Below are 21,242 nucleotides of genomic sequence, written 5' to 3' on the forward strand. Positions count from 1 at the left end.
TATTAATTTACTTGGCAATTTATTTTTCAGATAACACAAAGCTAAGCAGTTTATTCTCTGTCTTACATATGAATTAGAAATTAGTAAAGAACAAATTATGAATTAGATCTTTTTATCTTCAACAGACTAGGTCTAGGAAATGTTTAACTTAATGTCAATTTCAGGTTCTTGCATTAAAGCTAATTGCTTTTTTTTCAAGTGGAGTGTAAATAGTTTTATTTTAAAGTACCTATATATATATTTTTAAATTTAGTTCTTAAAGAAGCAGAGAGAAGGTAGGTTTAGTAAAAGTAGCAGGGAGGCAAAAATATATTGGTATAGGCAAAACTTAAATTCCAGTATTAAATCTCACTTACCTACTAAACTAAATTCCTTACTATTTGGTTCTACACTTCCTTAACAACTAGAGTGATAGGTGTTGAGTGCCTCTTAAAATATCTGCATCTGTCCATTTTCTAATGTCCATTCTGAGAATGCTCCAGTCCTCACTGGACTGGGCACCAAGTATTACAAGCCAGCTGCAGACCAGTCAAGAGAGGGAACTACTACCTCAACTTTCTCAAGTTTCTCTAGAGGATTTTCAAAGTTCTCACATGGTTTCTTCTTCAGCCTTTCAGTTGATTCCCTTCCTCTCATGTTCACATACACTTTCATAGTCTGCTTATCCCTCCTGTAAATACTCCCATTTTCGCCCACTTGACCACAGAAAATAGCTCCCTCCTTCATGCCTCTTTCCAACTCTTATAAATTCCTAAGGAAATTTGAAAAATAACACTTTCCAGGTCTCCTTAGAAACATTTTCTGGACTACCCACTCCAAGTAACCAGTGCCACTGACTCCAAAACCTTTAGAATTCCCCAGATATCCCCTGCAGAATCTTCACAACATGTCCACCCAATTTCTCATTTGTCTAATTAAACCTGTCAGCATTTCATATAATGTACTTAACACAATGATTTTTTTCTATTTTAAAAAGTAATCACATAGCAACTTTCTTGGATTTGTTTTTATTGCAAATATATAGTTTTACACATCAAAACCATATTGTAGATAAAGTAGTCTTTTCTGTGGGCTGGCCTGAGAACTGAAACACCTTAAAAGGTTATGTCTGAAGAGAAATGTATTCTGAGTGCCAAACATCTAGCTTAAAACCTGAAATACAACCCGTCTATAAACTGAAAATAGGTTCTAAATGTGACTCTGCTCACATAAGCCTCAAAGTCCAATAAGGCCTGAATGGGATTCCGTTTTCACAGTAGTAATTGGTACAGTTTGTTTATCCCACCAAGTTACCTTAATGTCCCCAAGGTTTGAAGAGTGGACACTGACTGCCTTTGAAAACTGCCACCATGGTCCTCCTGTGACCTATGGCCATTTTAGGAGACAAAAGGCAAAAGTTCTCACCCATGTACACATCACTTGTTGCCCAAACATAGAGCATCCTCGACTAAATGGGTGGGGGAAGTCAAGGACAAACTCAGATGGCACTAGAAGTCGATGAGTTTTTATTTGTGCTTGCCTCTATCAGGCTTGACAGGGACTCACACAGCCTGCTTTGTGGACACTGTGCAAACATCCAACTATGAGGGCAAACAGAAGCATGACTAGATGGCGGGGGGCAAGTGCACAGCCCTCGGGGTGCAAACACGATGGGGTGGCAGTGACTTGGGCACATCCACTGCCTCTTCCACTTTTGTCCCCAGTGAAATTGTTGCTGCTTTTAGTTTACTGGTCCTCCCATGATGGTTTCACATCACCAAATTGATTTCAATGTCCTCTATAAACTGGGAGCATAAGCGGATAGCCATGAATATTTTGCCTCCAGGCTTCATGGTCCAAATCAGAAATAGAGGATTTTAATGTGGCAATTTCTCCACATGCTACCACCTAAAACATTTTGAAACATTCAACTGTCTGCAGCATTCCAACCAATCCATTAAATCTGATTTGTTCCAGATCCCTCTTAGAATAAAATTTTAAAGTATTTCTCAACTATTCCAAAGACAGTAAAATAATGATTTCTAACTACCATTTTTCCTATTTTGGTGGGTTTACTCTGGGGTTTGGAAAAGGTCCTTCAAACAGGCTATGATAGCTAGATAAGATGAAGTTGAAAAACACTATTAAGGAAGCAGAGTTGCATGAAGAGTAAAGGATATTTTTATATCAGCAAAATTTCATAATAAACAGCCCAGTGTGAGACACTGGGAGAAAGGGCCACAGAATATCAGACTGTACCTAGTGGGGAAGACAAATGAGATGCTTGAATTCAACCTTCATTCGGGTCATAATACAGCATTCTGGAACTACATTCAACAAAGAAAAATCCTGAGATAAAAATGGTCTGAGGCTAGGACGACTGCAATAGGAGAAAAAGCCAGTGTTGTATACAGAACATCTCTGAAGCTGTGAAAAGCAGGAGGCTACAAATGAGAACTCATCTTTTGAACAAGACCTTTCCCACAGGAAGTCTGAATTACAATCAGATAGTGCAAACATGGAAAGAAGAAACACAGAAACCATTCATAAGAATTATAGCTCTGCAAATCGTTTTTTGCTTTGTTTTGTTTTGTTTTCTAATAAGTGAGCCCACAGACAGTGGCTTAGCTTGGCAGGTTTGCATAGCTTTGTCTTATCCTTAAAAGAATTTCTTCCTTCATAACTGTCTCAATTACTTACTTCTTTTTATTCAGAATGCAGGGACACCGTTACTTCCTACAACCACTTTCAATTCTAGCTCCCAGTTCATTTGCTCTTCTCTCTCTCCCTTTCCCTCCATCTTTCTGTCTCTTTGCCTCTTGGGAATGCTCTTCCTGAAAGAGAAATACCATTTATTGTTTACTTGTAACAGTGCCTACAGATCCAATTTTCAACCATCAAAGAGAATACATTCTCCAGGGTCAATTTCTCCTTGCTTTATCTTCTCTTGAGGATGGTCTTCAGGTTCTTCTGTGTATTTGAAAATGTAAAAACACAGGTTCAGCAACTAAAAAAAGCTTCAAGTTCACCAATGGACTGAACTGATTCTTTTAATAATGCTTTGGGTAAACTTATGTCTGAAAGAAAATTATATGGTAGACTGACCTCCTAGGTTTGTCTCTACTTTGATTTAATTATAGACAAAGAATTACAGGAGACAAATCCACGATGTCATGTATACTGGGAATACCTGAAGTCCAAAGACAAATTATATACAAAGAAAAAGAGAGCATGCAATGCTTTGTTTGGGTTCACAGAGCCCTAAATCTTTTCTTCAAAAGCTGCATTTCCAACTGTATTGAACATTCTGACAACAGAGTATCCCTTTAATCCATAAGTTTAAACTTACACCAGAGTGAAGAGTTTGATGAAGAGTTACTAAAATAGAAAACCCCTGTTGGGGTCTGAGTAGCAGCTGGGGAAAGGACCATATTTACTAACAATTGTTTCCTTATTACAGAAAGGAGAAATTTTCATATTTGTTCTGAAGAACATACTTTATAGTGTTTATTACCACCAGCTCCTTGTAGCACTTAGCAAATTTTGCTCTGAACTGAATGTCTGGCCTAACATGGGTGCTAAGAGTCTAGCCTCTCTCACCTGCAAGGATTTCAGATTAAGGAAAACATGACCTGAGGGTTCACAATCCATTGTAAAATAGTCTCCAAAAGTTCATCTGGAAAATAGGCTTTAACTGTTGTTTACATTTCTTGGATAACTTCTTCCTTGCTTTTTTTTTTTTTCTGTATTTTGAAATAATTTCTGGAATGCCATTTGATAAAACTGTTTTGCAAGCCATTTGCGTGATACATTTATTTTCTAGCTCAGAGTAAATCCTGTGTTTTCCTAAGAAACCAATTATAAATGCTTATTACTGATGATATACCAGGGGCCACAGTAGGACACGTCCTTTATCTGTACACAAGCTGCATCTCACGGAACCACACAGGAAGTTGGACGAGTTTTCTTCTCTTTGGGCTATTATCTCACTACTACTACTACTACTACTACTACTACTACTACCACCACCACCACCACCACCACCACCACCACTACTACTACTACTACTACCACCACCACCACCACCACCACCACCACTACTACTACTAACTACTGTTGCTGCCATTAGTGGTAGTAGCAGTAGTAGTAGTAGCAGTAGTAGTAGTAGTAGTAGTAGTAGTAGTAGTAATAGGCTGTAACTTGGAAAGGAACATTCCCTGGCTCCTTCAGCACCCTCTCGCGGTAGTTTGGTTACCTACAGTTAACTGTAACATATCTCCCAATGACCTACTAGAAAAGAAATTATACAAGATAAAACTCAAAGAAAAAACAACACACACACACAGAGCATATAATACAGAAAATATAAGGGAATCTTTGTTAAAGACTTTCACAATTTTCTATCTAAGCTCAAATTTTAATCTTGTGCTGAAAATGCTTTCCTGTCAGCTTCTCCATCACTGAGTGTCCTTGAACGACTCTGGCTGACACCCCTCTTCACTGTGCCAGGCCCTTCCATGGTCCTGGCATATTCCAGCATCCACAGGGCTGACCCTCACCTCATTTCTGTGCACTTCATCATCCCAGTGCTTTGAACATCACCTCCAATTACCCGACCTTTGAAATACTTAATTCAACAGCCAAGCCTCCAATTCAGGCTCCTATTTTTATTATCTTCTCACTGCCTTTCTCCACAAGTACCTCCCTGCCCTGATAGGAAAACTTTCTCCGAATCAGTTAACCCACCCCACTTTCAAAACTGCCTTTGGACATACTTTCTTTCCTGCCAAGCCTGGAAGCCATGATCATTGCTTGAAACATTCTTTACAAGCTCCCTTACGTAACCTCCCTTCTCCTCTATTCTTTCAAATCCCTGCCCTGAAAATCTCATCCATGCCCAGTCCCATAGTTGGCTTTTCACCCCTTAGCATGAAGGCACCACACAGATTGGTGGTAGGAAGTGCTCACTCGGCAGCCAGCACCTGGAGAAGCCCTCTCTGCCATTCCGACCATCTCTCCCTCCCATTCGTTGCCTCTTTGTTGGCTTCTCCAAACCTTCACCACCATCCTTGTATCGCCTGTCTAGCCTCCCCACGATTACTGTTAGCAGGTGACCCTAAAGCAAGAGAATCTTCAAATGGTCCATTTCCTCATCCCAAATCTCACCCTCCACACACACACTTTCTAATCCTCTCTCCTCCTCAGCTCCTTCCCACTGCTCTCAGAGGAAGAATGCTTCCTCCAGTTCTAAGTTTAACTTCCCTACATCAAGTATCCCCTCTGTTTCCTGTATCTTTAACCTCTTCCTCTCTGTTAGTTCCTTCCTTGGATATTTTAAACACACTTAAATTTCCTCCAGCTTCAACACAAATAATAAGGAAATAACTTGGCTCTGTATCCTCTTCCAAAATTGGCCCCTTTTCCCTCCCATTTTTAGTCAAGCTATTACTTTCTGCCCCTATTTATTTCTCTTTTACTCTTACTATAATTATAAAGTGGATTTTTTTCTTTGGTTTTCATACTTAAAAATATTAAATGCCCACATAAGAATATATCAGGCAATATATAAAAACATAAAGAAGAAAAATTTAAGCTTATTGTAACATCACCACTCATGTGGTGTTACACTTCCTATTTATTTATGCATTCATTTATTTTTACTTTCACTGTATATTGACAATAATTTATGATATTCTTTAATAATCCATTATACCATTTCATATGTATAAATAAATCAGCAAAACTTCCTTAATATCATTAAATCTCTACCACTGGTAATATTTAGATGACTGTTCTTCCAGGTTTTTTGTCTACTACTAGTATAAAAGGTAAGTATACATCCATTATTAAAAATAAAAATTTTATTATATATACTATTTTGTAACCTGCCTTTTCCCTTACTAAGATCTTGTTGCTTTCTAAATTACTATATAGCTCTACATCACCACTTCTAAAAACTGTCCAGTAATCTTTTGCATAAATGGCATAATATATTTAACCCAGTAACCTGTATATGCCAATAAATATATATACCTTTTGTTTCCATTATAAATAGATACTAAGAACTTCCATGTTTTAGTTTGTTTTGTTTGGTGCTTTCTTGTTTGGGGGACAAGGCTGCACCTCATCTCTGAGCCATTGGGAATTGCTTCAATACAAGAATAAGACAAAGATTTAATTTCATATGTTTTCAAATAATTATACATTTGTCCAAACCCATTCACTCTTTAGCTTCCGCAGTTCAATTTCCACCCATACCAACTCAGAAAAAGGCATCCTTAAATTTTTTTCTTTTATTTCTGTCTTTAAAAATTGAGATATAATTGACATATATGTGCATTAGTTTCAGGTATACAACACAATGATTCAATATATGTATACATTATAAAATTATCATCATCCTATGTCTAGTTAGTACCCATCACCATGCATAGTTACAAATTATTTTTCTTGGGATGAAAACTTTTAAGACCTTCTCTCTTAGCAGCTTTGAAATATACAATAACATATTATTAACCAAAGCCATCAGGCTGTACAGTACATCTCCTTGACTTATTTATTTTATAAGTGAAAGTTTGCACATTTTGACCATCTTCATCCATTTTACCTATCCCCTAGCCCTCATTTCTGGCAACCATAAACTCTTCTCTGTATCTAGGAATTTGGGTTGGTTTGGGTTTGACTTTTTTTAGGTTCTACATATAAATGAGATCATACCATATTTATCTTTCTCTCTCTGACTTATTTCACTTAACATAATGCCTTCAAGGTCATCCATGTTGTCACAAATGGCAGGATTTCCTTTTTTATGGCTGAGTAGTATTCCATTATATATATGTATACACACACACACACTACATTTTCTTTATCCAATCACCCATTTGGTGGACACTTAAGTAACTTCCCTATCTTGGCTATTATATATAATACTGCAATGAACATGGGGTGCAGATACCTTTTATTTTCTTCTGATAAATATCCAGAAGTGGAATTGCTGGGTCACATGTCCATAATTTCTTATGTAACAAATGCAATGAATACTTTCAGTCTAACTCTTCTTTATGCCTTTACAGGATTTGATACTTTTAGTCACTCCCTTATTTTTGCAACTTTTCTTTTCCTTAGGCTTCCACAGATTCATATTTTCCTGGATTATCTTGTACACCTGATTTCACCCATCTTACTTTTCCTGGCTGGATCATCTTCCTCTCCCTGTTTTCTGGTATTTCTTGGGATGTTATATGTGACTCTGTGTGTTTTGTTTTACATTTTTTCACTGGGCAACTCAGACCAGTCATGAGGCAATTACTATAGAACTTGACAGATGTTGATGGGGAACAGAACCATCATGTGGAACATCACAAAGAGGCCCAGGGAGTCAGCTTGGTGCAGACCGGGAATGGAGAATGGTTCTGCATGCTGGAAAGCAGGATGCTGGGGGCTACTGGTGAGAATGCAGCTGGAGAAGCAGGCTGAGGCTGCACATAGAGGCTGTACATGGCAAACTAAGGAGTCTGGACTGTCTTTTTCTGTTTATCCAGTAATTTTTCTAGGTTCTAAGGACATACTGAGCACAATCATTTCATCTTTTGTGGTATAGGAAAATCTTTTATTCATTCCACAGAAGTGAGCATACTATTATTGTTCTTATGACTACAAGGAGGAACTGTGTAAAAGAAGATGTTTTTGTGGGGTTGGGAAGCAGGCAGAAAATTGGGGTTCTATGTTGTCAGTCTAAAATAAATACTTTTAATGGGACATTATGTGTGATTTATTAGAACTCTCAAAATATTTAGTTAGCCATAAGATGCACCCAGCATGGAGCCTGAGATAAAATCATAAGTTCTAGAACCTATGCAGAACACACTCAGGGTTGAAAACAAGCTCTGTTTCAGCACGGTGTTTCACTTGGCACACTTTGGAAAAGTAATTTCATCAGAACATGATTCTCTCCCGAGGGATCACTTCTTACAATTACAGGAGTTTGGGGCACAGACATGCCGAAGTCGGGGCCTTCATTTGCCCATGGTCAGCGCCTCACCTTCTTGCCCTCTCAGGATCCATCTCACCACACTGAATGCCCCTCAGTTTAACCAGCTGCAATATATAATTAGAGAAGGTAACAAGACAATCATGGCTTATGCTTGAAATGTCAGTTCTACACTTTCTATTCTTAAGGGGAAATCATTTCTACTTAAAATCTTACCCTTACAAGATAAATGTTCCAGGAATGCATTCCCTATCCTTCATAAACTCCTATAATTGAAGAATGGGAAGTCTTGATCCTTGTCAATAGAGTTCACTTTGCTGTTGTACATGCCGGGGGTAAATCTGAATTCTCAAGTGAATCATATTCAGTTGAGGAAAAAAAAAATTGCTTAAAGTTCAAGGCTAATGAAAAAGTAACACACATCAATGTAATTGATGTGATATCTCTTGCTTTCTCTTTGCAGCCTGCTGTCCCCCCAGAGGACACCCCTGAGCTGAGCGCCTTTTTGAGAAACTCGACCATCCCTCATCTTGTCAGGAAAAGGGATGTGCGTGTGCTGGAGCTCCGCAGACAGAGCCCTGCAAAAATACTGGTGAGTATCTCAGCCTGCATAGAAGTGAGGCAAAAGACTGGATTGGACAGAATTCCCAAATACAGATGGTTTTAACTTCAAGTGTTGTTTTTCATTCTCCTCTAATGCTCAGATATGCCTGACACTTTTTGGCTGTACATTATTGTAAGAAATGAAAACAACTTCCCTGTGGGGACTAAGGAGTATTTGCAATATAACGCTTTCACTTTTCTAAACCTGCCATGCAGGCCACATTAGAGAAATAATGATGAAAAGATAAAACGTGACCTTTGATGCATTTCCAGTACATAAAAATTTGGTTGTTAGACTGTCCCCAAACACTCAGCTGGTGAGAGTTTGAAGTGAGCCTAGAAAAGCACCACCCAGGCAGTGGATCCTTGGGATGCTATACCTGTCCCTGCATCTCAGAGCCCTCTGCTCATCCAGAAAAGACAAGAGTGGTGTTTTCTTCTTCCCTGAGCCAAAATCTCTGCAGTCTCAGCATTGGGCTCTAGCTGAGATCTGGCCTGAGTGGTAGGTCTAGTGGTAGATCTAGCCTGAGCTCAGTCAGCCTTTGTAGAAAGCATTCAAGAGTCAGCATTTTAATGCAATTCTCCCCCTCATTCCAGTGTGAATGTTAATGCCACTGAATTGTACACTTAAAAATGGTTAAGATAGTTTTTTAAAAAATGTATTTCTTGAACATATTCTGACCTTCATTTATTTCATCTTGACTGTATAAGTTTCAAATGTGAAAGTGGACACAAAAGTACAAGCAAGTCGAACTTAATCAGTGAAACATAAATCAAGAGAGGAACATTTATTGCAATAGAAGGACCAGCAGAATGGCAGTTGGCAATTATGATTCAAGTACCCATAAATTTTGATGACACTGTAATGTTTTTCAAAACATAACAGTAGGCAATTAATATGCTATTTAAATTCAGCTTTGGATAAATTAATAAAGTTCTGCATACTATGATTATGAAAAAACTTTGGGAGGAAAAACAGAAAACAGTGAGTCAAGTCAAGGGGATTTGTAACACACTGTGTGGTGAATATAGTTAATAATACTGTATTGCATATTTGAAAGTTGCTAAGAGTGTATTTTAAAAGTTCTCATCAGGAAAAAAATTATAACTTTGTGAGCTGATGCATGCTAACTAGACTTACTGTGGTGATCATTTCACAATATATATAAATATTGAATCATAATGTTGTACACCTGAAACGAATGTTATGTGTCAGTTATACCTCAATAAAAAAGTTTTTAATTAGTTTTTAAGAAAAAAAACATGATTGACCTCTATAGAATTTAATTGACAGTACCAATAGGAAGGCCTTTGGGAGAACCAATGTCCATACCTATGAGGACCAACAATTTGGAAAATCAAAGAGTCAAATATGTTTCTCTATTTCCACTTTAGCATATGTCTCATGAGTACACTGAGGCAGTAGAGATATATAAAAATCTTTTGAAAATTATATATGCTTCTGTTGTAAGGTCAGTTTTTTTCCATCCCATTCTTCCCTCATTAGAGATTTTAATACAAGATGATTTTTAACTTCTGAGTATCATAGAAACTTACTATTTGCAGGTGAGAGGAAAGCAATCCTTGATTTCTATATCTGAGTTTGTTAATTCATCTTCTATCTTCTTTCACTCTTATTGGTTCAAAAATTGCAATCATATAATTCTCCATGTCCTTGAGTCAAAATAGTTCTCAGTAAAAAGTGATTATGCAAAGTTTATTCTAAAACCAAAAGCTAAATAAGACCTTTCACTGTTTTTGTTTAGTTAAAAACAATTTACTGAATCCCATTTTCTGATTAGGAATTTGAAAGTGCAAAATGCTAACATCCTGTGTTGGGATCATAATTTCCAAATTTGCATAGGAAAAACTTGTATCTGTAATACTGAAATATAATTTCTCCTCTGCCAAAGAATGTCCTCGCTTTCCTACTCTTGGGCCCCTGCTGCTTTTGCCATTATCACCATTATCTCTTCCTTTCGTCCCTTCCACTACTAAGCTTACAGAAACCTTATCTTTCTAACTCTTTTTAGCATATGATCCTATTGACCACTTCCTGAAACCATCACATCCCCCAAAACATTCTCTCAGTTCTTTCTGACTCTTTGGCCTGCCTCTTATAATTTTTCAAGGACTTCTCCTCTGCCTACCCTTAAATGCTCCTGTACCTCAGGATTCCATCCTCAACCCCTCCTCTCCTCTGCCACTGATTTTGATCTTTCAGGGAGATTTTTTGCATGATCCTAAGTCAGTCATACCCAGATGCTTACTGCCCACTTAACCCACCTTACTGCACTTTAGACTTGGAGGGCTTACTATATCTGCTCATCTGGATGTCTGATCACCACCCCAGTCCCACATGTCCAAAGCTCTCTTCCTCCATGACCCCAAAAATGTGATTCTTCTCTAGAACTCCCAATCTCAGTAATGCTAGTACCCACCCATCCAGTTCCCCAAGCCAAGAGAGCTCCCTCCATCACTCTCTCCCTCTCCATCCCAACCTCCAAATAGTTACCAAACTTCTACATCCCAAACTTCTCTACATTTCGTCTTCCTCTCTCCGTTCCCACTCCCACAGTCCAGGGCCTCATTATCTCTCACCTAGACTCTTTCAACAAGCTCTTTTCATCCTCCTTGCTTCCCACTCTAGTTTTTCCATTATTTCCTCACATACCACCTGTGTCCTAAAACACAAACCTGATCACATCCCTTGTTTAAAAAGTTTAACAAGCTCTCCAGGACCTTCTGAATAAAATCTAAACTCCATGGCATAAGTAGGAGGAAGGATCCTTTACCACCCAGACTTTCTCCCTTTCCTACCTCATTTCCATCAGTCCACCCCACCCCCAAATGTCCCTTCTCCTCTTTTCTGAACATGCACTGGTCTTGTACAAATGAACTATGTCCCTTAGCCCTTACTGCTAGGTAACTCTTTCTCACCCTTCACCATTCATTCTAAGCATCCCCTTCTCCAAAATCCTCCAACAGAGCTAGCTAATAAGATCACTATCTCCAGGTATTTTAGAAGAACTACCGCCTTCTGACCCCATTCTTTTGCCTCCAGAGGGTAGGACTGGCGATACACAGTGTGTCAGTTATGAAGCACAGGTCGGTGTGAAGGTCCTCACAGGTGACATGAACTGCACAACTCTGAGAATTCCTGCTCGGGCTGGAGGCACAGAACCCCAAATACCTCAGTACCCAACTCTAGTAAAACAAGAACAGCCCAGCCACCTGGATTTGGAAAAAGCATGTAGAAATCAGGCTTTACTGGCATTTATCAGAAACACATTACTGATTACTTTGTTTTTAGATAACTCTTAAGTTTTCCAAAAAGGTTTCCATAGCAATATAGTCCTCAACTTACTCTGTGATTCATCAGTTTTATTAAGTGAAATGCTTCCATTAACTACTTCACATACTATCCAATAAATTGATGTTTATTGAGCACTTATAAGCTAGTGCCCACTGCTTCAAACATGAAAAATAAAGCAGAGCCACTGCCTTTAAAATTAGTGAGAGAGTACAATTCAACAAGTATCATCCTATATACTGTGACACAGAAAGTGTATGTGAGGTATCCATTTATTCCTCAGGATCCAACCAGAAAATATGATTTGGTAGGTAGAATGTCATCCTAATGAATACTTTTCAGGAACATGCATTTCATATAATAAAGGTTACCCATTCTAAGTCAGGCAAACCTAGAAACTAGTTTAAAAACAGCTTAATGGATAGAACTTGCAAAAGAGCCTGCTTTATAACCAGGAAATAATTTAGACAGAAAAAATAATGGTATGGAACAATACTTGCCAATGGGTTCAGAACATTGGGTCTTTTGAGTATGGGCTCAGGGACCTTTACTTAGCAGCCTTTCCAGGATTTACTTAGTCAAGGTATTGTGAATGTCTAGAAGAAATGTGTCCACAAGTTCTAATAAAATGAAACAGAGGTCCATCACTTCTGCAGGAAGATTATTTTAAGTCCTTAGAAAATAACTTATTTTTTTTTTATTGAAGCATCATTGATATAGAGTCTTATGTTGGTTTCAATACACAACACAGTGATTCAACAGTCACCCATATTATTAAATCTTCACCCCTTGTAGTATGATTGCTATCATTAACATAGAAAGATGTTACAGAATCATGGACTATATTGTCCATGCTGTACTGTCCCCATGACCAACTTATATTTTGATTGCGAATTATTGTGCCCATTTTTCCCCCAACCCTACCCCCAAAACCGCCCCAACCCCTCACCCTTGGTAACCATTAGTCACTTCTCAGTGTCTACAAGTCTACTGCTATTTTGTTCCTTCTGTTTTTCTTTGTTTTTATATTCCACAGATAAATTAAATCATATGGTATTTGTCTTTCTCCACCTGGCTTATTTCACTAAGTGTAATAACCTCTAGATCCATCCATGTTGTTGCAAATGGGAGGATTTCTTTTCTTTTTATGGCTGAATAATATTCCATTGTGTATATGTACCACATCTTCTTTATCCATTCATCTACTGATGGACACTTAGGTTGCTTCCATATCTTGGCTACTGCAAATAGTGCTGTGATTAACAAGGGGTGCATATATCTTTTTGGGTCATGGATTTTGTTTTCTTCAGGTAAATTCCTAGGAGTGGAATTAATGGATCAAATGGTATTTCTATTTTTAGTTTTTTGAGGCACTTCCATACTGCTTTCCACAGTGGTTGCACCAATTTTCATTCCCACCAACAGTGCAGGAGGGTTCCCATTTCTCCACATTCTCACTAGCATTTGTTATTTCTTGGAAAATAATTTAAGTTTTATGTTGCATTTTTATGTTCCATTTTATCTCTACAGTATCACTAAGGTTGATGCATCATTAGTATAAAACTGTGGGGTTTTTTGGTTGTTTAAATATAGTTGTTCTTTACTTGAATTAATAATTCATGGATTAGGCACTGACTTCTGTGGAAATAAAATGTAAATAAACTGACTTCAGTGTTGATTCTCTACCATAATTGAAAGACACTGTGTAGCCACTTCTGCTGTTGTTTCTTGCAGAACTGTACAAATATCGAGTGCTTACAAATCTCTTGTGCAGTAGGACGACTAGATGGAGGAGAAAGCGCAGTCCTGAAAGTCAGATCACGGTTGTGGGCCAAGACATTTCTCCAGGTACTAAAACACTGAAACACTTACATATCACACTCCCAAGAAACCTCTTCTCAAAAGCTCCTCATTTTTTAAGAGGATTTTTTAAAAGCTTTTTAAAAAGGATTTTTTAATGTTTTAATTTTTAAAGGAAACACATTTTCAAATTTTCAAATATTTTTATTGAAAAACTTTTAGATTTAAATTTAATTTTTAAATAAAATTAAAAATTTTTTATTTAAATGAAATTTTTACAGGGGAGCCAAGATCAGCTGGTCATCTTTCCCATGAGGTGAAAACACTTTTTTCCAGCTTTACTGAATAGTGTTGACATGTAACTGTAAGTTTAAGGTGTACAAGGTGATGATCTGATATATGTAAATATTGAGAAATGATTCCACTATAAAGTTAGTTAATGCCTCCATTCCCTCATGTTTCCAATAAATTACCTTTGTTGGCAGGGGTCAGGGACTTTTAATATCTACTCTCTTAACAACTTTCCAGTATACAATACAGTGTTGTTAATTATACTCACTATGCTGTACATTAGATCCCAGGACTTATTCATCTTATAACTGGAAGTTGGTACCCTTTGACCAACATCTCCCCATTTCCCCCATTTTCAGCCCCTGGTAACCACCAATCTGCTCTATTCCTATGAGTTCAGCTTTTTTAGATTCCATGTATCAGTAAGGTCATACAGTATTCGTCTTTCTCATCTGACTTACTTCATTCAAGTTCCATCCATGTTGTCACAAAAGGCAGGATTTCCTTCTTTTATATGGGTGAGTGATGTCCCATTATGTAATGCTTAGGTGAACACAATTTAATATCCTGAGTCCCTAAGACCTTTAGACACTAGATTCAAATAAATCTATTTGGCTCACTGCTATATACCCAGTGCCACAGCACATGGTAGTTGCTCTGTAATTTTAGTCAGGGGGATGATGGTGAGTACAAGAGTTCTCATTTAATTTTGTTTCTAAAACAATAGAAGGAAAATTAAAGGTATTTTTTAAGACAGCTGTAAAACATACTCTTTTTTTAACCTAACACAGGGATTCTCAATCTCAGCACTACTAATATTTCAGATCAGATCATTCTTTGTTAGGGGGCAGGGCCTGTCCTGTGCATTACAGGATGTTTAGCTGCATCCCTGGTCCCCACCTACTCGATGCCAGTTGCAACCCCCACCCTAGTTGTGACAACCAAAAATGTCTTCAGACATTGCCAATATCCCCTGGGGACAAAAATCACCTCCAGTTTTGATGACTGACCTAAGGAGAAGTGAGTGCACAATCTGTTTGGTGGAATTTTTTTTATCTATAATAAATAATAAATCATAAACCATTATTTATGGCATCGAGTAGGTGGGGACCAGGGATGCAGCTAAACATCCTGTAATGCACAGGACAGGCCCTGCCCCCTAACAAAGAATGATCTGATCTGAAATATTAGTAGTGCTGAGATTGAGAATCCCTGTGTTAGGTTAAAAAAAGAGTATGTTTTACAGCTGTCTTAAAAAATACCTTTAATTTTCCTTCTATTTGTTTTAGAAACAAAATTAAATGAGTACTCTTGTACTCATCAACTCAACAAATATTTATAAAGTGACAACCATGAGCCAGGCATTGCTTCAGGTGCCATTTGCATTCCATCATTTTGCTTTTGGTCACTCTGCTTTAAGGCTATTATTTCTTATTTCAGAGTTGAGGAGAGGAGTCTCACTGAATTCCCCAGGCCACACAGTCTAAATGATAACCATATGTTCCTCCCTTTACTTTGGGCACCACATCCTACTGCAATGAGGGAGAACAACTCTTCACTGAAGCAGTACGAAGATCATTACAACACTACAGTCAAGGGAAAAATGATTATTTTAGACAGCATGAGTCAGTTCTATGCATAACATTCTCTTCTATTAGAAGTCTTATAGAGTAAACATTGCATCTTCATCTTCCTGTTAAAGAAAGCCTAGTGAGTCTAGAAAGTCAATAGCAATGGAAGAACTTTCTAAACAATTAATATTTAGTACAAGTTGAGTCAGACCTGAATAATCTGCAGGGAGGTTCTGAAGTCCAACCAAAGTACCACTTCCAAGATATGGGAAACATGGTTCAAGTCACTGTTTACCCACTCCAGACCCCAAATTTCTTTTTGTCCACAGTTCCTGCTTATTCCAGTCTTGGAAGCTGATTGCCAAAGAGGAGTGCACCACTGCATTCTCTCTTTCCATCTCCCAAACACTATACTAGATATTGGAGGTCTTTTTTTTGTCACACAACCCAGAGGAGGTAAACATTTTCTGCCTTCCCTATCCAGGCCAGAATGTTCTCTATTCTTGGTTGACATGTTTGCTGCATTGTTTCTGTCCACATGGAGAACATGCAAACTGGTCAGAAAAGGATTTTATTTTGATTAATCCTGAATAATACCCTGTCCTGGGATCATTGCTTGAAATGGCAATATCCTTTATAGTTTACAGTTTTACCAGTAATTGCTTAGGTTTTGTCATCTTAACAAGGCTTTATTCCGGGTAAGTGTTGAGTATTTAAACATGGGCTCCATAAAATGGAGATGTTGGTTAAAAATAATTCTTGGGTAGGAATTAAGCAGTGGGAATAGAGCTGCTGATGGTACCAGCCACACTAGGTACTTAACCAACACAGAAGCCTCACTCCCCACTCCACTTGTTACCAATTCTGGAACTTTCATTGGTACCATGACCATATGCAAATCATTGTGCAAAAGTACATAATAGAGACAGCCAGAGGGCTGCAAACTGTGGCTTAAATGATTCGGCAATGACAGAGAAATAAGGCATTTCTTAGGAGTAAAAGCTAGCTGGGACAAGCTGAAGGTCCAAGATATTATCAAGGGACATTAACTCCACCTCTTTTTTCAATCCTAAATTGTCAACAATATGGCAGTGATCACTATTACATGAGAAGATTGCTATATGAAGAGGATCTTTTTTTAACATTAAGAATAAAATCGTTGTTACATAAAGAGCATGGCTGAAAGCATTCAACTTTGAATGTGGAATCAATAATGTGACTCTGTTCATAATTGTTTTTCATGAGTTTAATACTTACCTTTGCAATGCCTTTGACCTACAGGCACAGGACTGATGTATCATTGGTGCCAATGGCTCGCTCACATTTCCCATTTCTTAGAGACCCAGAGCACCTTTAAAACATGAAAAAAAATGCATTTTCCCATTGAAAGAGTAGAAGAAACCTTGGTTTTAAAGAATAGTTTAAAGAACAGATCAATATATGAATTGTATTGATTACAGACTATTTGCCTGCCACCTAATTTGTTCAGGCCCCAGACTGTGTCAATTTGCATCACTGAATTAGACAGCAGGGGTGGGAACATGTCAATAGCCCCTTACCATGCACTGTAGCCCTCATTTTATATCACTACCTTCTAGTACAACTTCCTAATCAAGTATATGGGGGGCTGTAGGGTCCAATTTGATAATTGAAAGAATTAAACCTTTTATAAGATGCTATCAAATGGGCAGTGGGAGGGCCTCTGAATTACCAAACCACTGATGTGTTTATTCACTGTTCACTCATGTGGTCAGTCAACCAGGATTAACAAAGCCCTCCTGTACACATTGTTCCAGGTGCTGGGGAGAATGTAAACATTATATTCTATCCTATATGCCTTGACTTTTTGTATAATCTTGTTGGGGAGAAAAGTAATACAGAAAAATAGAAAGTTACACAACAATGTGAAAACTCCAGATAATACAGGACAAATATAGTCTCATCCCAGACTTGCTGAATCAGAATCTCTGAGCCTGATCCCAGGTGTGTCTGAAGCTCAGCACAATGCAGTAGTTTATGAACCACTGGGAATGACAGTAAGATTGGTAATGAATTGGAAATGGGAGGAAGAATCAAACTGTAGCCAAGAGCAGAGGGAGTAAAGGAAACAGGTGAAAGAAAATCTCCTCAGAGAAACATGTTTCCTCACGTTCTACAATCTCAAGTTCAAATCCCACCTCTTATTCATTAAGGAACTCCCATGTTCATGAACGTAGAATCACATAGGAACAAAATGTTCCATCTAGAGTTCATACAGAGATCAAGTTCTCCTGTGATATGTTTCCGGAAGATATGACTTCAAGAGCAAGAGAATCACTTTCTATCATTTCTGTTAATTAAACTTGGAGACTAAAGAAAACTTGTTCATTGGAGATTTGGGAGCATGGAAACACATTTGAGTGCATAATTATAAGTCTTATGCACAGAATCTTATTACCAGAAGTCGTGTTTCTCCTGTGTCTGACAGCCAAGGTGGTAATGAAGGTAGATTTAAATCACCAAGTATACATAAGATTTTATGAGCAAAGATTTCCACATTTTAAAAACATTTCCCAAACAAAGAAAAATTCCAGCTTTCAGTTAAAGTGGGAATGCCAGGATACAAAAGAACATCAGAATAACAACCAACCAAAAGAGAATTTTTTCCAAAAGAAGAGTTGCTTATCCTGGAATGTCCAAATATAAAGAAGGAAAAAGTTAAAAATATAGTGACTTTAAGTATGTAAAAGCTTTTCATACTCTGGCCTGTCCTTATCATGTACAGGAAATGGGGTTTGTTGAAGTGAGAAAAAAATTCAGCCACGGGGGAAAAAAATGTTATAAAAAAAATTTTAACAATAGTATTACAATCCAGCCTGTTGGACTGGCCTCCAGAAACCCAACATTGGTTCAGTGAAGTGCACAGATGGTGAAGTGCTGCTAAGTATTCAATACATTGCTCTCTAGGAAGAAGAAAAGCTCTCATATGTACCATTTGCTGATTCCTATGGTGTAAATACTCCCACCATGTCTGATTTCAAGTTGCCAACATGACATCACTGAATTTGGAATTGGGAAGAGATGCACAGTAGCACATCATCATATAGTATTTCCCCTTACAGACACAATAGACATAAGTAATATCAAGAACAAAGAAAATAGTAAAAAGCAATAAAATAATTAGTAAGCATTGGGTTTTGAGGTTTTAATGCCTTTTTAAAAATACAATATACTTGGAGATTCTCAAGATGGCGGCATGAGTAGGTGGTGTAAATCTCCTTGCAAAACCATATATACTTTGAAAATACAGCAAATACAACCATTCCTAAAAGAGAGACCGGAAGATACAGTACACGAGCCAGGCTACATCTGCTCAACATCTCACAGAAAAGGGTAGGATACAAAGCTGTGACCCAGCGGGCCCCAAGCACTCCCCCTACCCCAGCTCACTGGCGGGAGGAAGGGAATCAGAGTGGGAAGGGAGTGGAAGCACAGGACTGCTAAATAACCAGCCCTGGCAGTTTGCCCCAGGAGGACAGACACACATTGCATGGCGCACTGGATATTGGAGGAGCAGAAAAGCAAGGTCTGAGATTGAGCCTGTGAACAGATTCCCACACGTGGCAGCCCTGGGACAAAAGAAAAGCACGTGCTTTAAAAGTCTTAAAGGGACAAGGTTTAACAGGTAGACAAACTCATCCTAGCATACTCAGTCCAGCAGGCTGGGAACTTTAAGGAACTTCAGGCACCCTAATGCCCTGGGCAGCAGTGCAGCTGAGAAGCCCCTTGCGGTGATAAGCATCCTGCCATTCCTTTGCTCCAGCCGGCACTGCAAGCAAACCGGCTGACCCACTATTGCTGCAGGGGAGCAGCCCAGCCTACAGCAACCACACAGCTTAGTACAGAGGCTTCTCCCTTCACACAGCTAACCGGCCCAGATCCAGAGGCTGCTCCCTGAACGTGGTTGACTGGCACAGACAGCGGAGACTGGCACAGAGTCCAGGAAGCACAAACAGGCTTTGTTCTCATGCCATAACAAACACCACCTGCCTGTGACCCCTGCCAGTGCCCTAAGCCATCCCGAGTGCTGCCTTGCCCATGGCAGCTCAAGGGATTAACCCAGAGGCTGCTCCCTGCGTGGTTGACAAGTACAGATAGTGGAGATAGATGCAGAGTTCAGGAATCATGAAGGGGCTTTGTTCTAGCAGAACACACACCACTCACCTCCTTCCCCCACCAGTGTCCTAGGCCATCACAAGGGCTGCCCCACTCACAGCAGCTCAGGGGATTAACCCAGAGGCAGCTCCCTGCATGCAGTTGATCAGTGCAGACAGTGGAGATGGGCGCAGAGTCCAGAAGGCACAAAGGGGCTCTTTTTTTGCAACAGAACACGCACCACTGACCTGCAACCCCAGCCAGTGCCCTACGCCATCCTGAGGGCCACTCTGCCCATGGCAGCATAGGGGATTAACCAGGAGGCTGCTCCCTGAGCACGACTGACTGGCACAGACAGCAAAGACCAAGAGGTGCAAAGGGGCTTTGCTCTTGTGAAAGAACATGTGCTACTAGCCTACAACCCCCTCCATTGCCCTAGGCCATCTCAAAGGCTTAGGGGAGTAACTCAGAGGCTGCTCCCTGTGTGAAGTTAACCAGCACAGACAGCAGAGACAGGAAAGGCAACCAGCAAACAAGAAGGGACTTTGTTCTCCCAGCTGACACACATGCCACCTGCCAGCAACCACTACAATCACCATGAAAAGGTAGAAGAACCTTGTTCATGCCAAAATTCCTCAAACACTGGAGAGTAGCCTTGGTGCGATGGAAATCACTAATCTTCCTGAAAAAGAATTCAAAATAAAAGTCATAAGCATGCTGATGGAACTACAGAGAAATATTCAAGAACTAAGGGATCAACTCAGGAGGGAGAAAATGGAAATGAAACAAACAATGGAAGGATTTAAGAGGAGACTGGATGAGATGGAAGAGCCTGTTAATGGAATAGAAATCAGAGAACAGGAATACAGAGAAGCTGAGGCAGAGAGAGATAAAAGGATCTCTAGGAATGAAAGAATATTAAGAGAACTGTGTGACCAATCCAAATGGAACAATATTCACATTATAGGGGTACCAGAAGAAGAAGACAGAGGAAAAGGGATACAAAATGTCTTTAAAGAAATAATTGCTGAAAAATTCCCCAATCTAGGGAAGGAAATACTATCTCAGACCATGGAAGTCCACAAATCTCCCAATACAAGAGACCCAAGGAGGACACACCAAGACATATAATACTTAAAATGGTAAAGATCAAAGACAAGGATAGAGAATTAAAAGCAGCCAGAGAGAATAAAAAAGATCACCTACAAAGGAAAACCCATTAGGCTATCATAAGACTTCTCAGCAGAAACCTTACAGGCCAGAAGGGAATGGCATGATATATTCAATGCAATGAAACAGAAGGGCCTTGAACCAAGAATACGGTATCCAGCATGATTATCATTTAAATTTGAAGGAGGGATTAAATAATTCCCAGATAAGCAGAAGTAGAGGGATTTTACCTCCCACAAACCATCTCTAGAGTGTTTTTTAAAGGGACTGCTCTAGAAGGAAGTATGCCTAAGGCTAAATAGCTGTCACCAGAGGGATCTTCCATCCTTCACTCAATTCCAGTCTTTCCTCAATGATTCAATTCCAATCTTATTTTTTCAATCAATAGAAG

The 21,242-nt window shown here is 38.9% G+C and overlaps 1 protein-coding gene and 1 long non-coding RNA gene across 7 annotated transcripts in view; one reads left to right on the forward strand and one right to left on the reverse strand.

Annotated features, from left to right (window-relative positions):
- The window catches only part of ITGA8 (integrin subunit alpha 8), a 163,510-nt gene that overhangs the window by 118,473 nt on the left and 23,795 nt on the right, over positions 1–21,242 (forward strand). For 2 of the 4 annotated variants that reach the window (XM_073229248.1, XM_073229246.1), the window contains exons 26-27: positions 8,433–8,561; positions 13,620–13,733. In XM_073229248.1, the coding sequence (XP_073085349.1) occupies positions 8,433–8,561; positions 13,620–13,733 (243 nt within the window). Of the gene's footprint in view, positions 1–7,104; positions 8,347–8,432; positions 8,562–13,619; positions 13,734–21,242 lie in introns of those variants that run through there. The other 2 variants (XM_073229249.1, XM_073229247.1) reach the window with 2 other exon arrangements.
- LOC140847849 (uncharacterized) overlaps positions 1–21,242 on the reverse strand; it is a 239,589-nt gene that overhangs the window by 117,105 nt on the left and 101,242 nt on the right. For 2 of the 3 annotated variants that reach the window (XR_012128043.1, XR_012128046.1), the window contains exons 2-4: positions 16,805–16,898; positions 2,680–2,813; positions 1,294–1,365 (exon numbers count right to left, since the gene is read on the reverse strand). This is a non-coding gene — a long non-coding RNA (uncharacterized lncRNA). The remainder of the gene's footprint in view (positions 1–1,293; positions 1,366–2,679; positions 2,814–16,804; positions 16,899–21,242) is intronic. The other variant, XR_012128044.1, reaches the window with a different exon arrangement.

The sequence above is a fragment of the Manis javanica genome, chromosome 2 (assembly GCF_040802235.1).
Source record: "Manis javanica isolate MJ-LG chromosome 2, MJ_LKY, whole genome shotgun sequence".
NCBI lineage: Eukaryota > Metazoa > Chordata > Mammalia > Pholidota > Manidae > Manis > Manis javanica.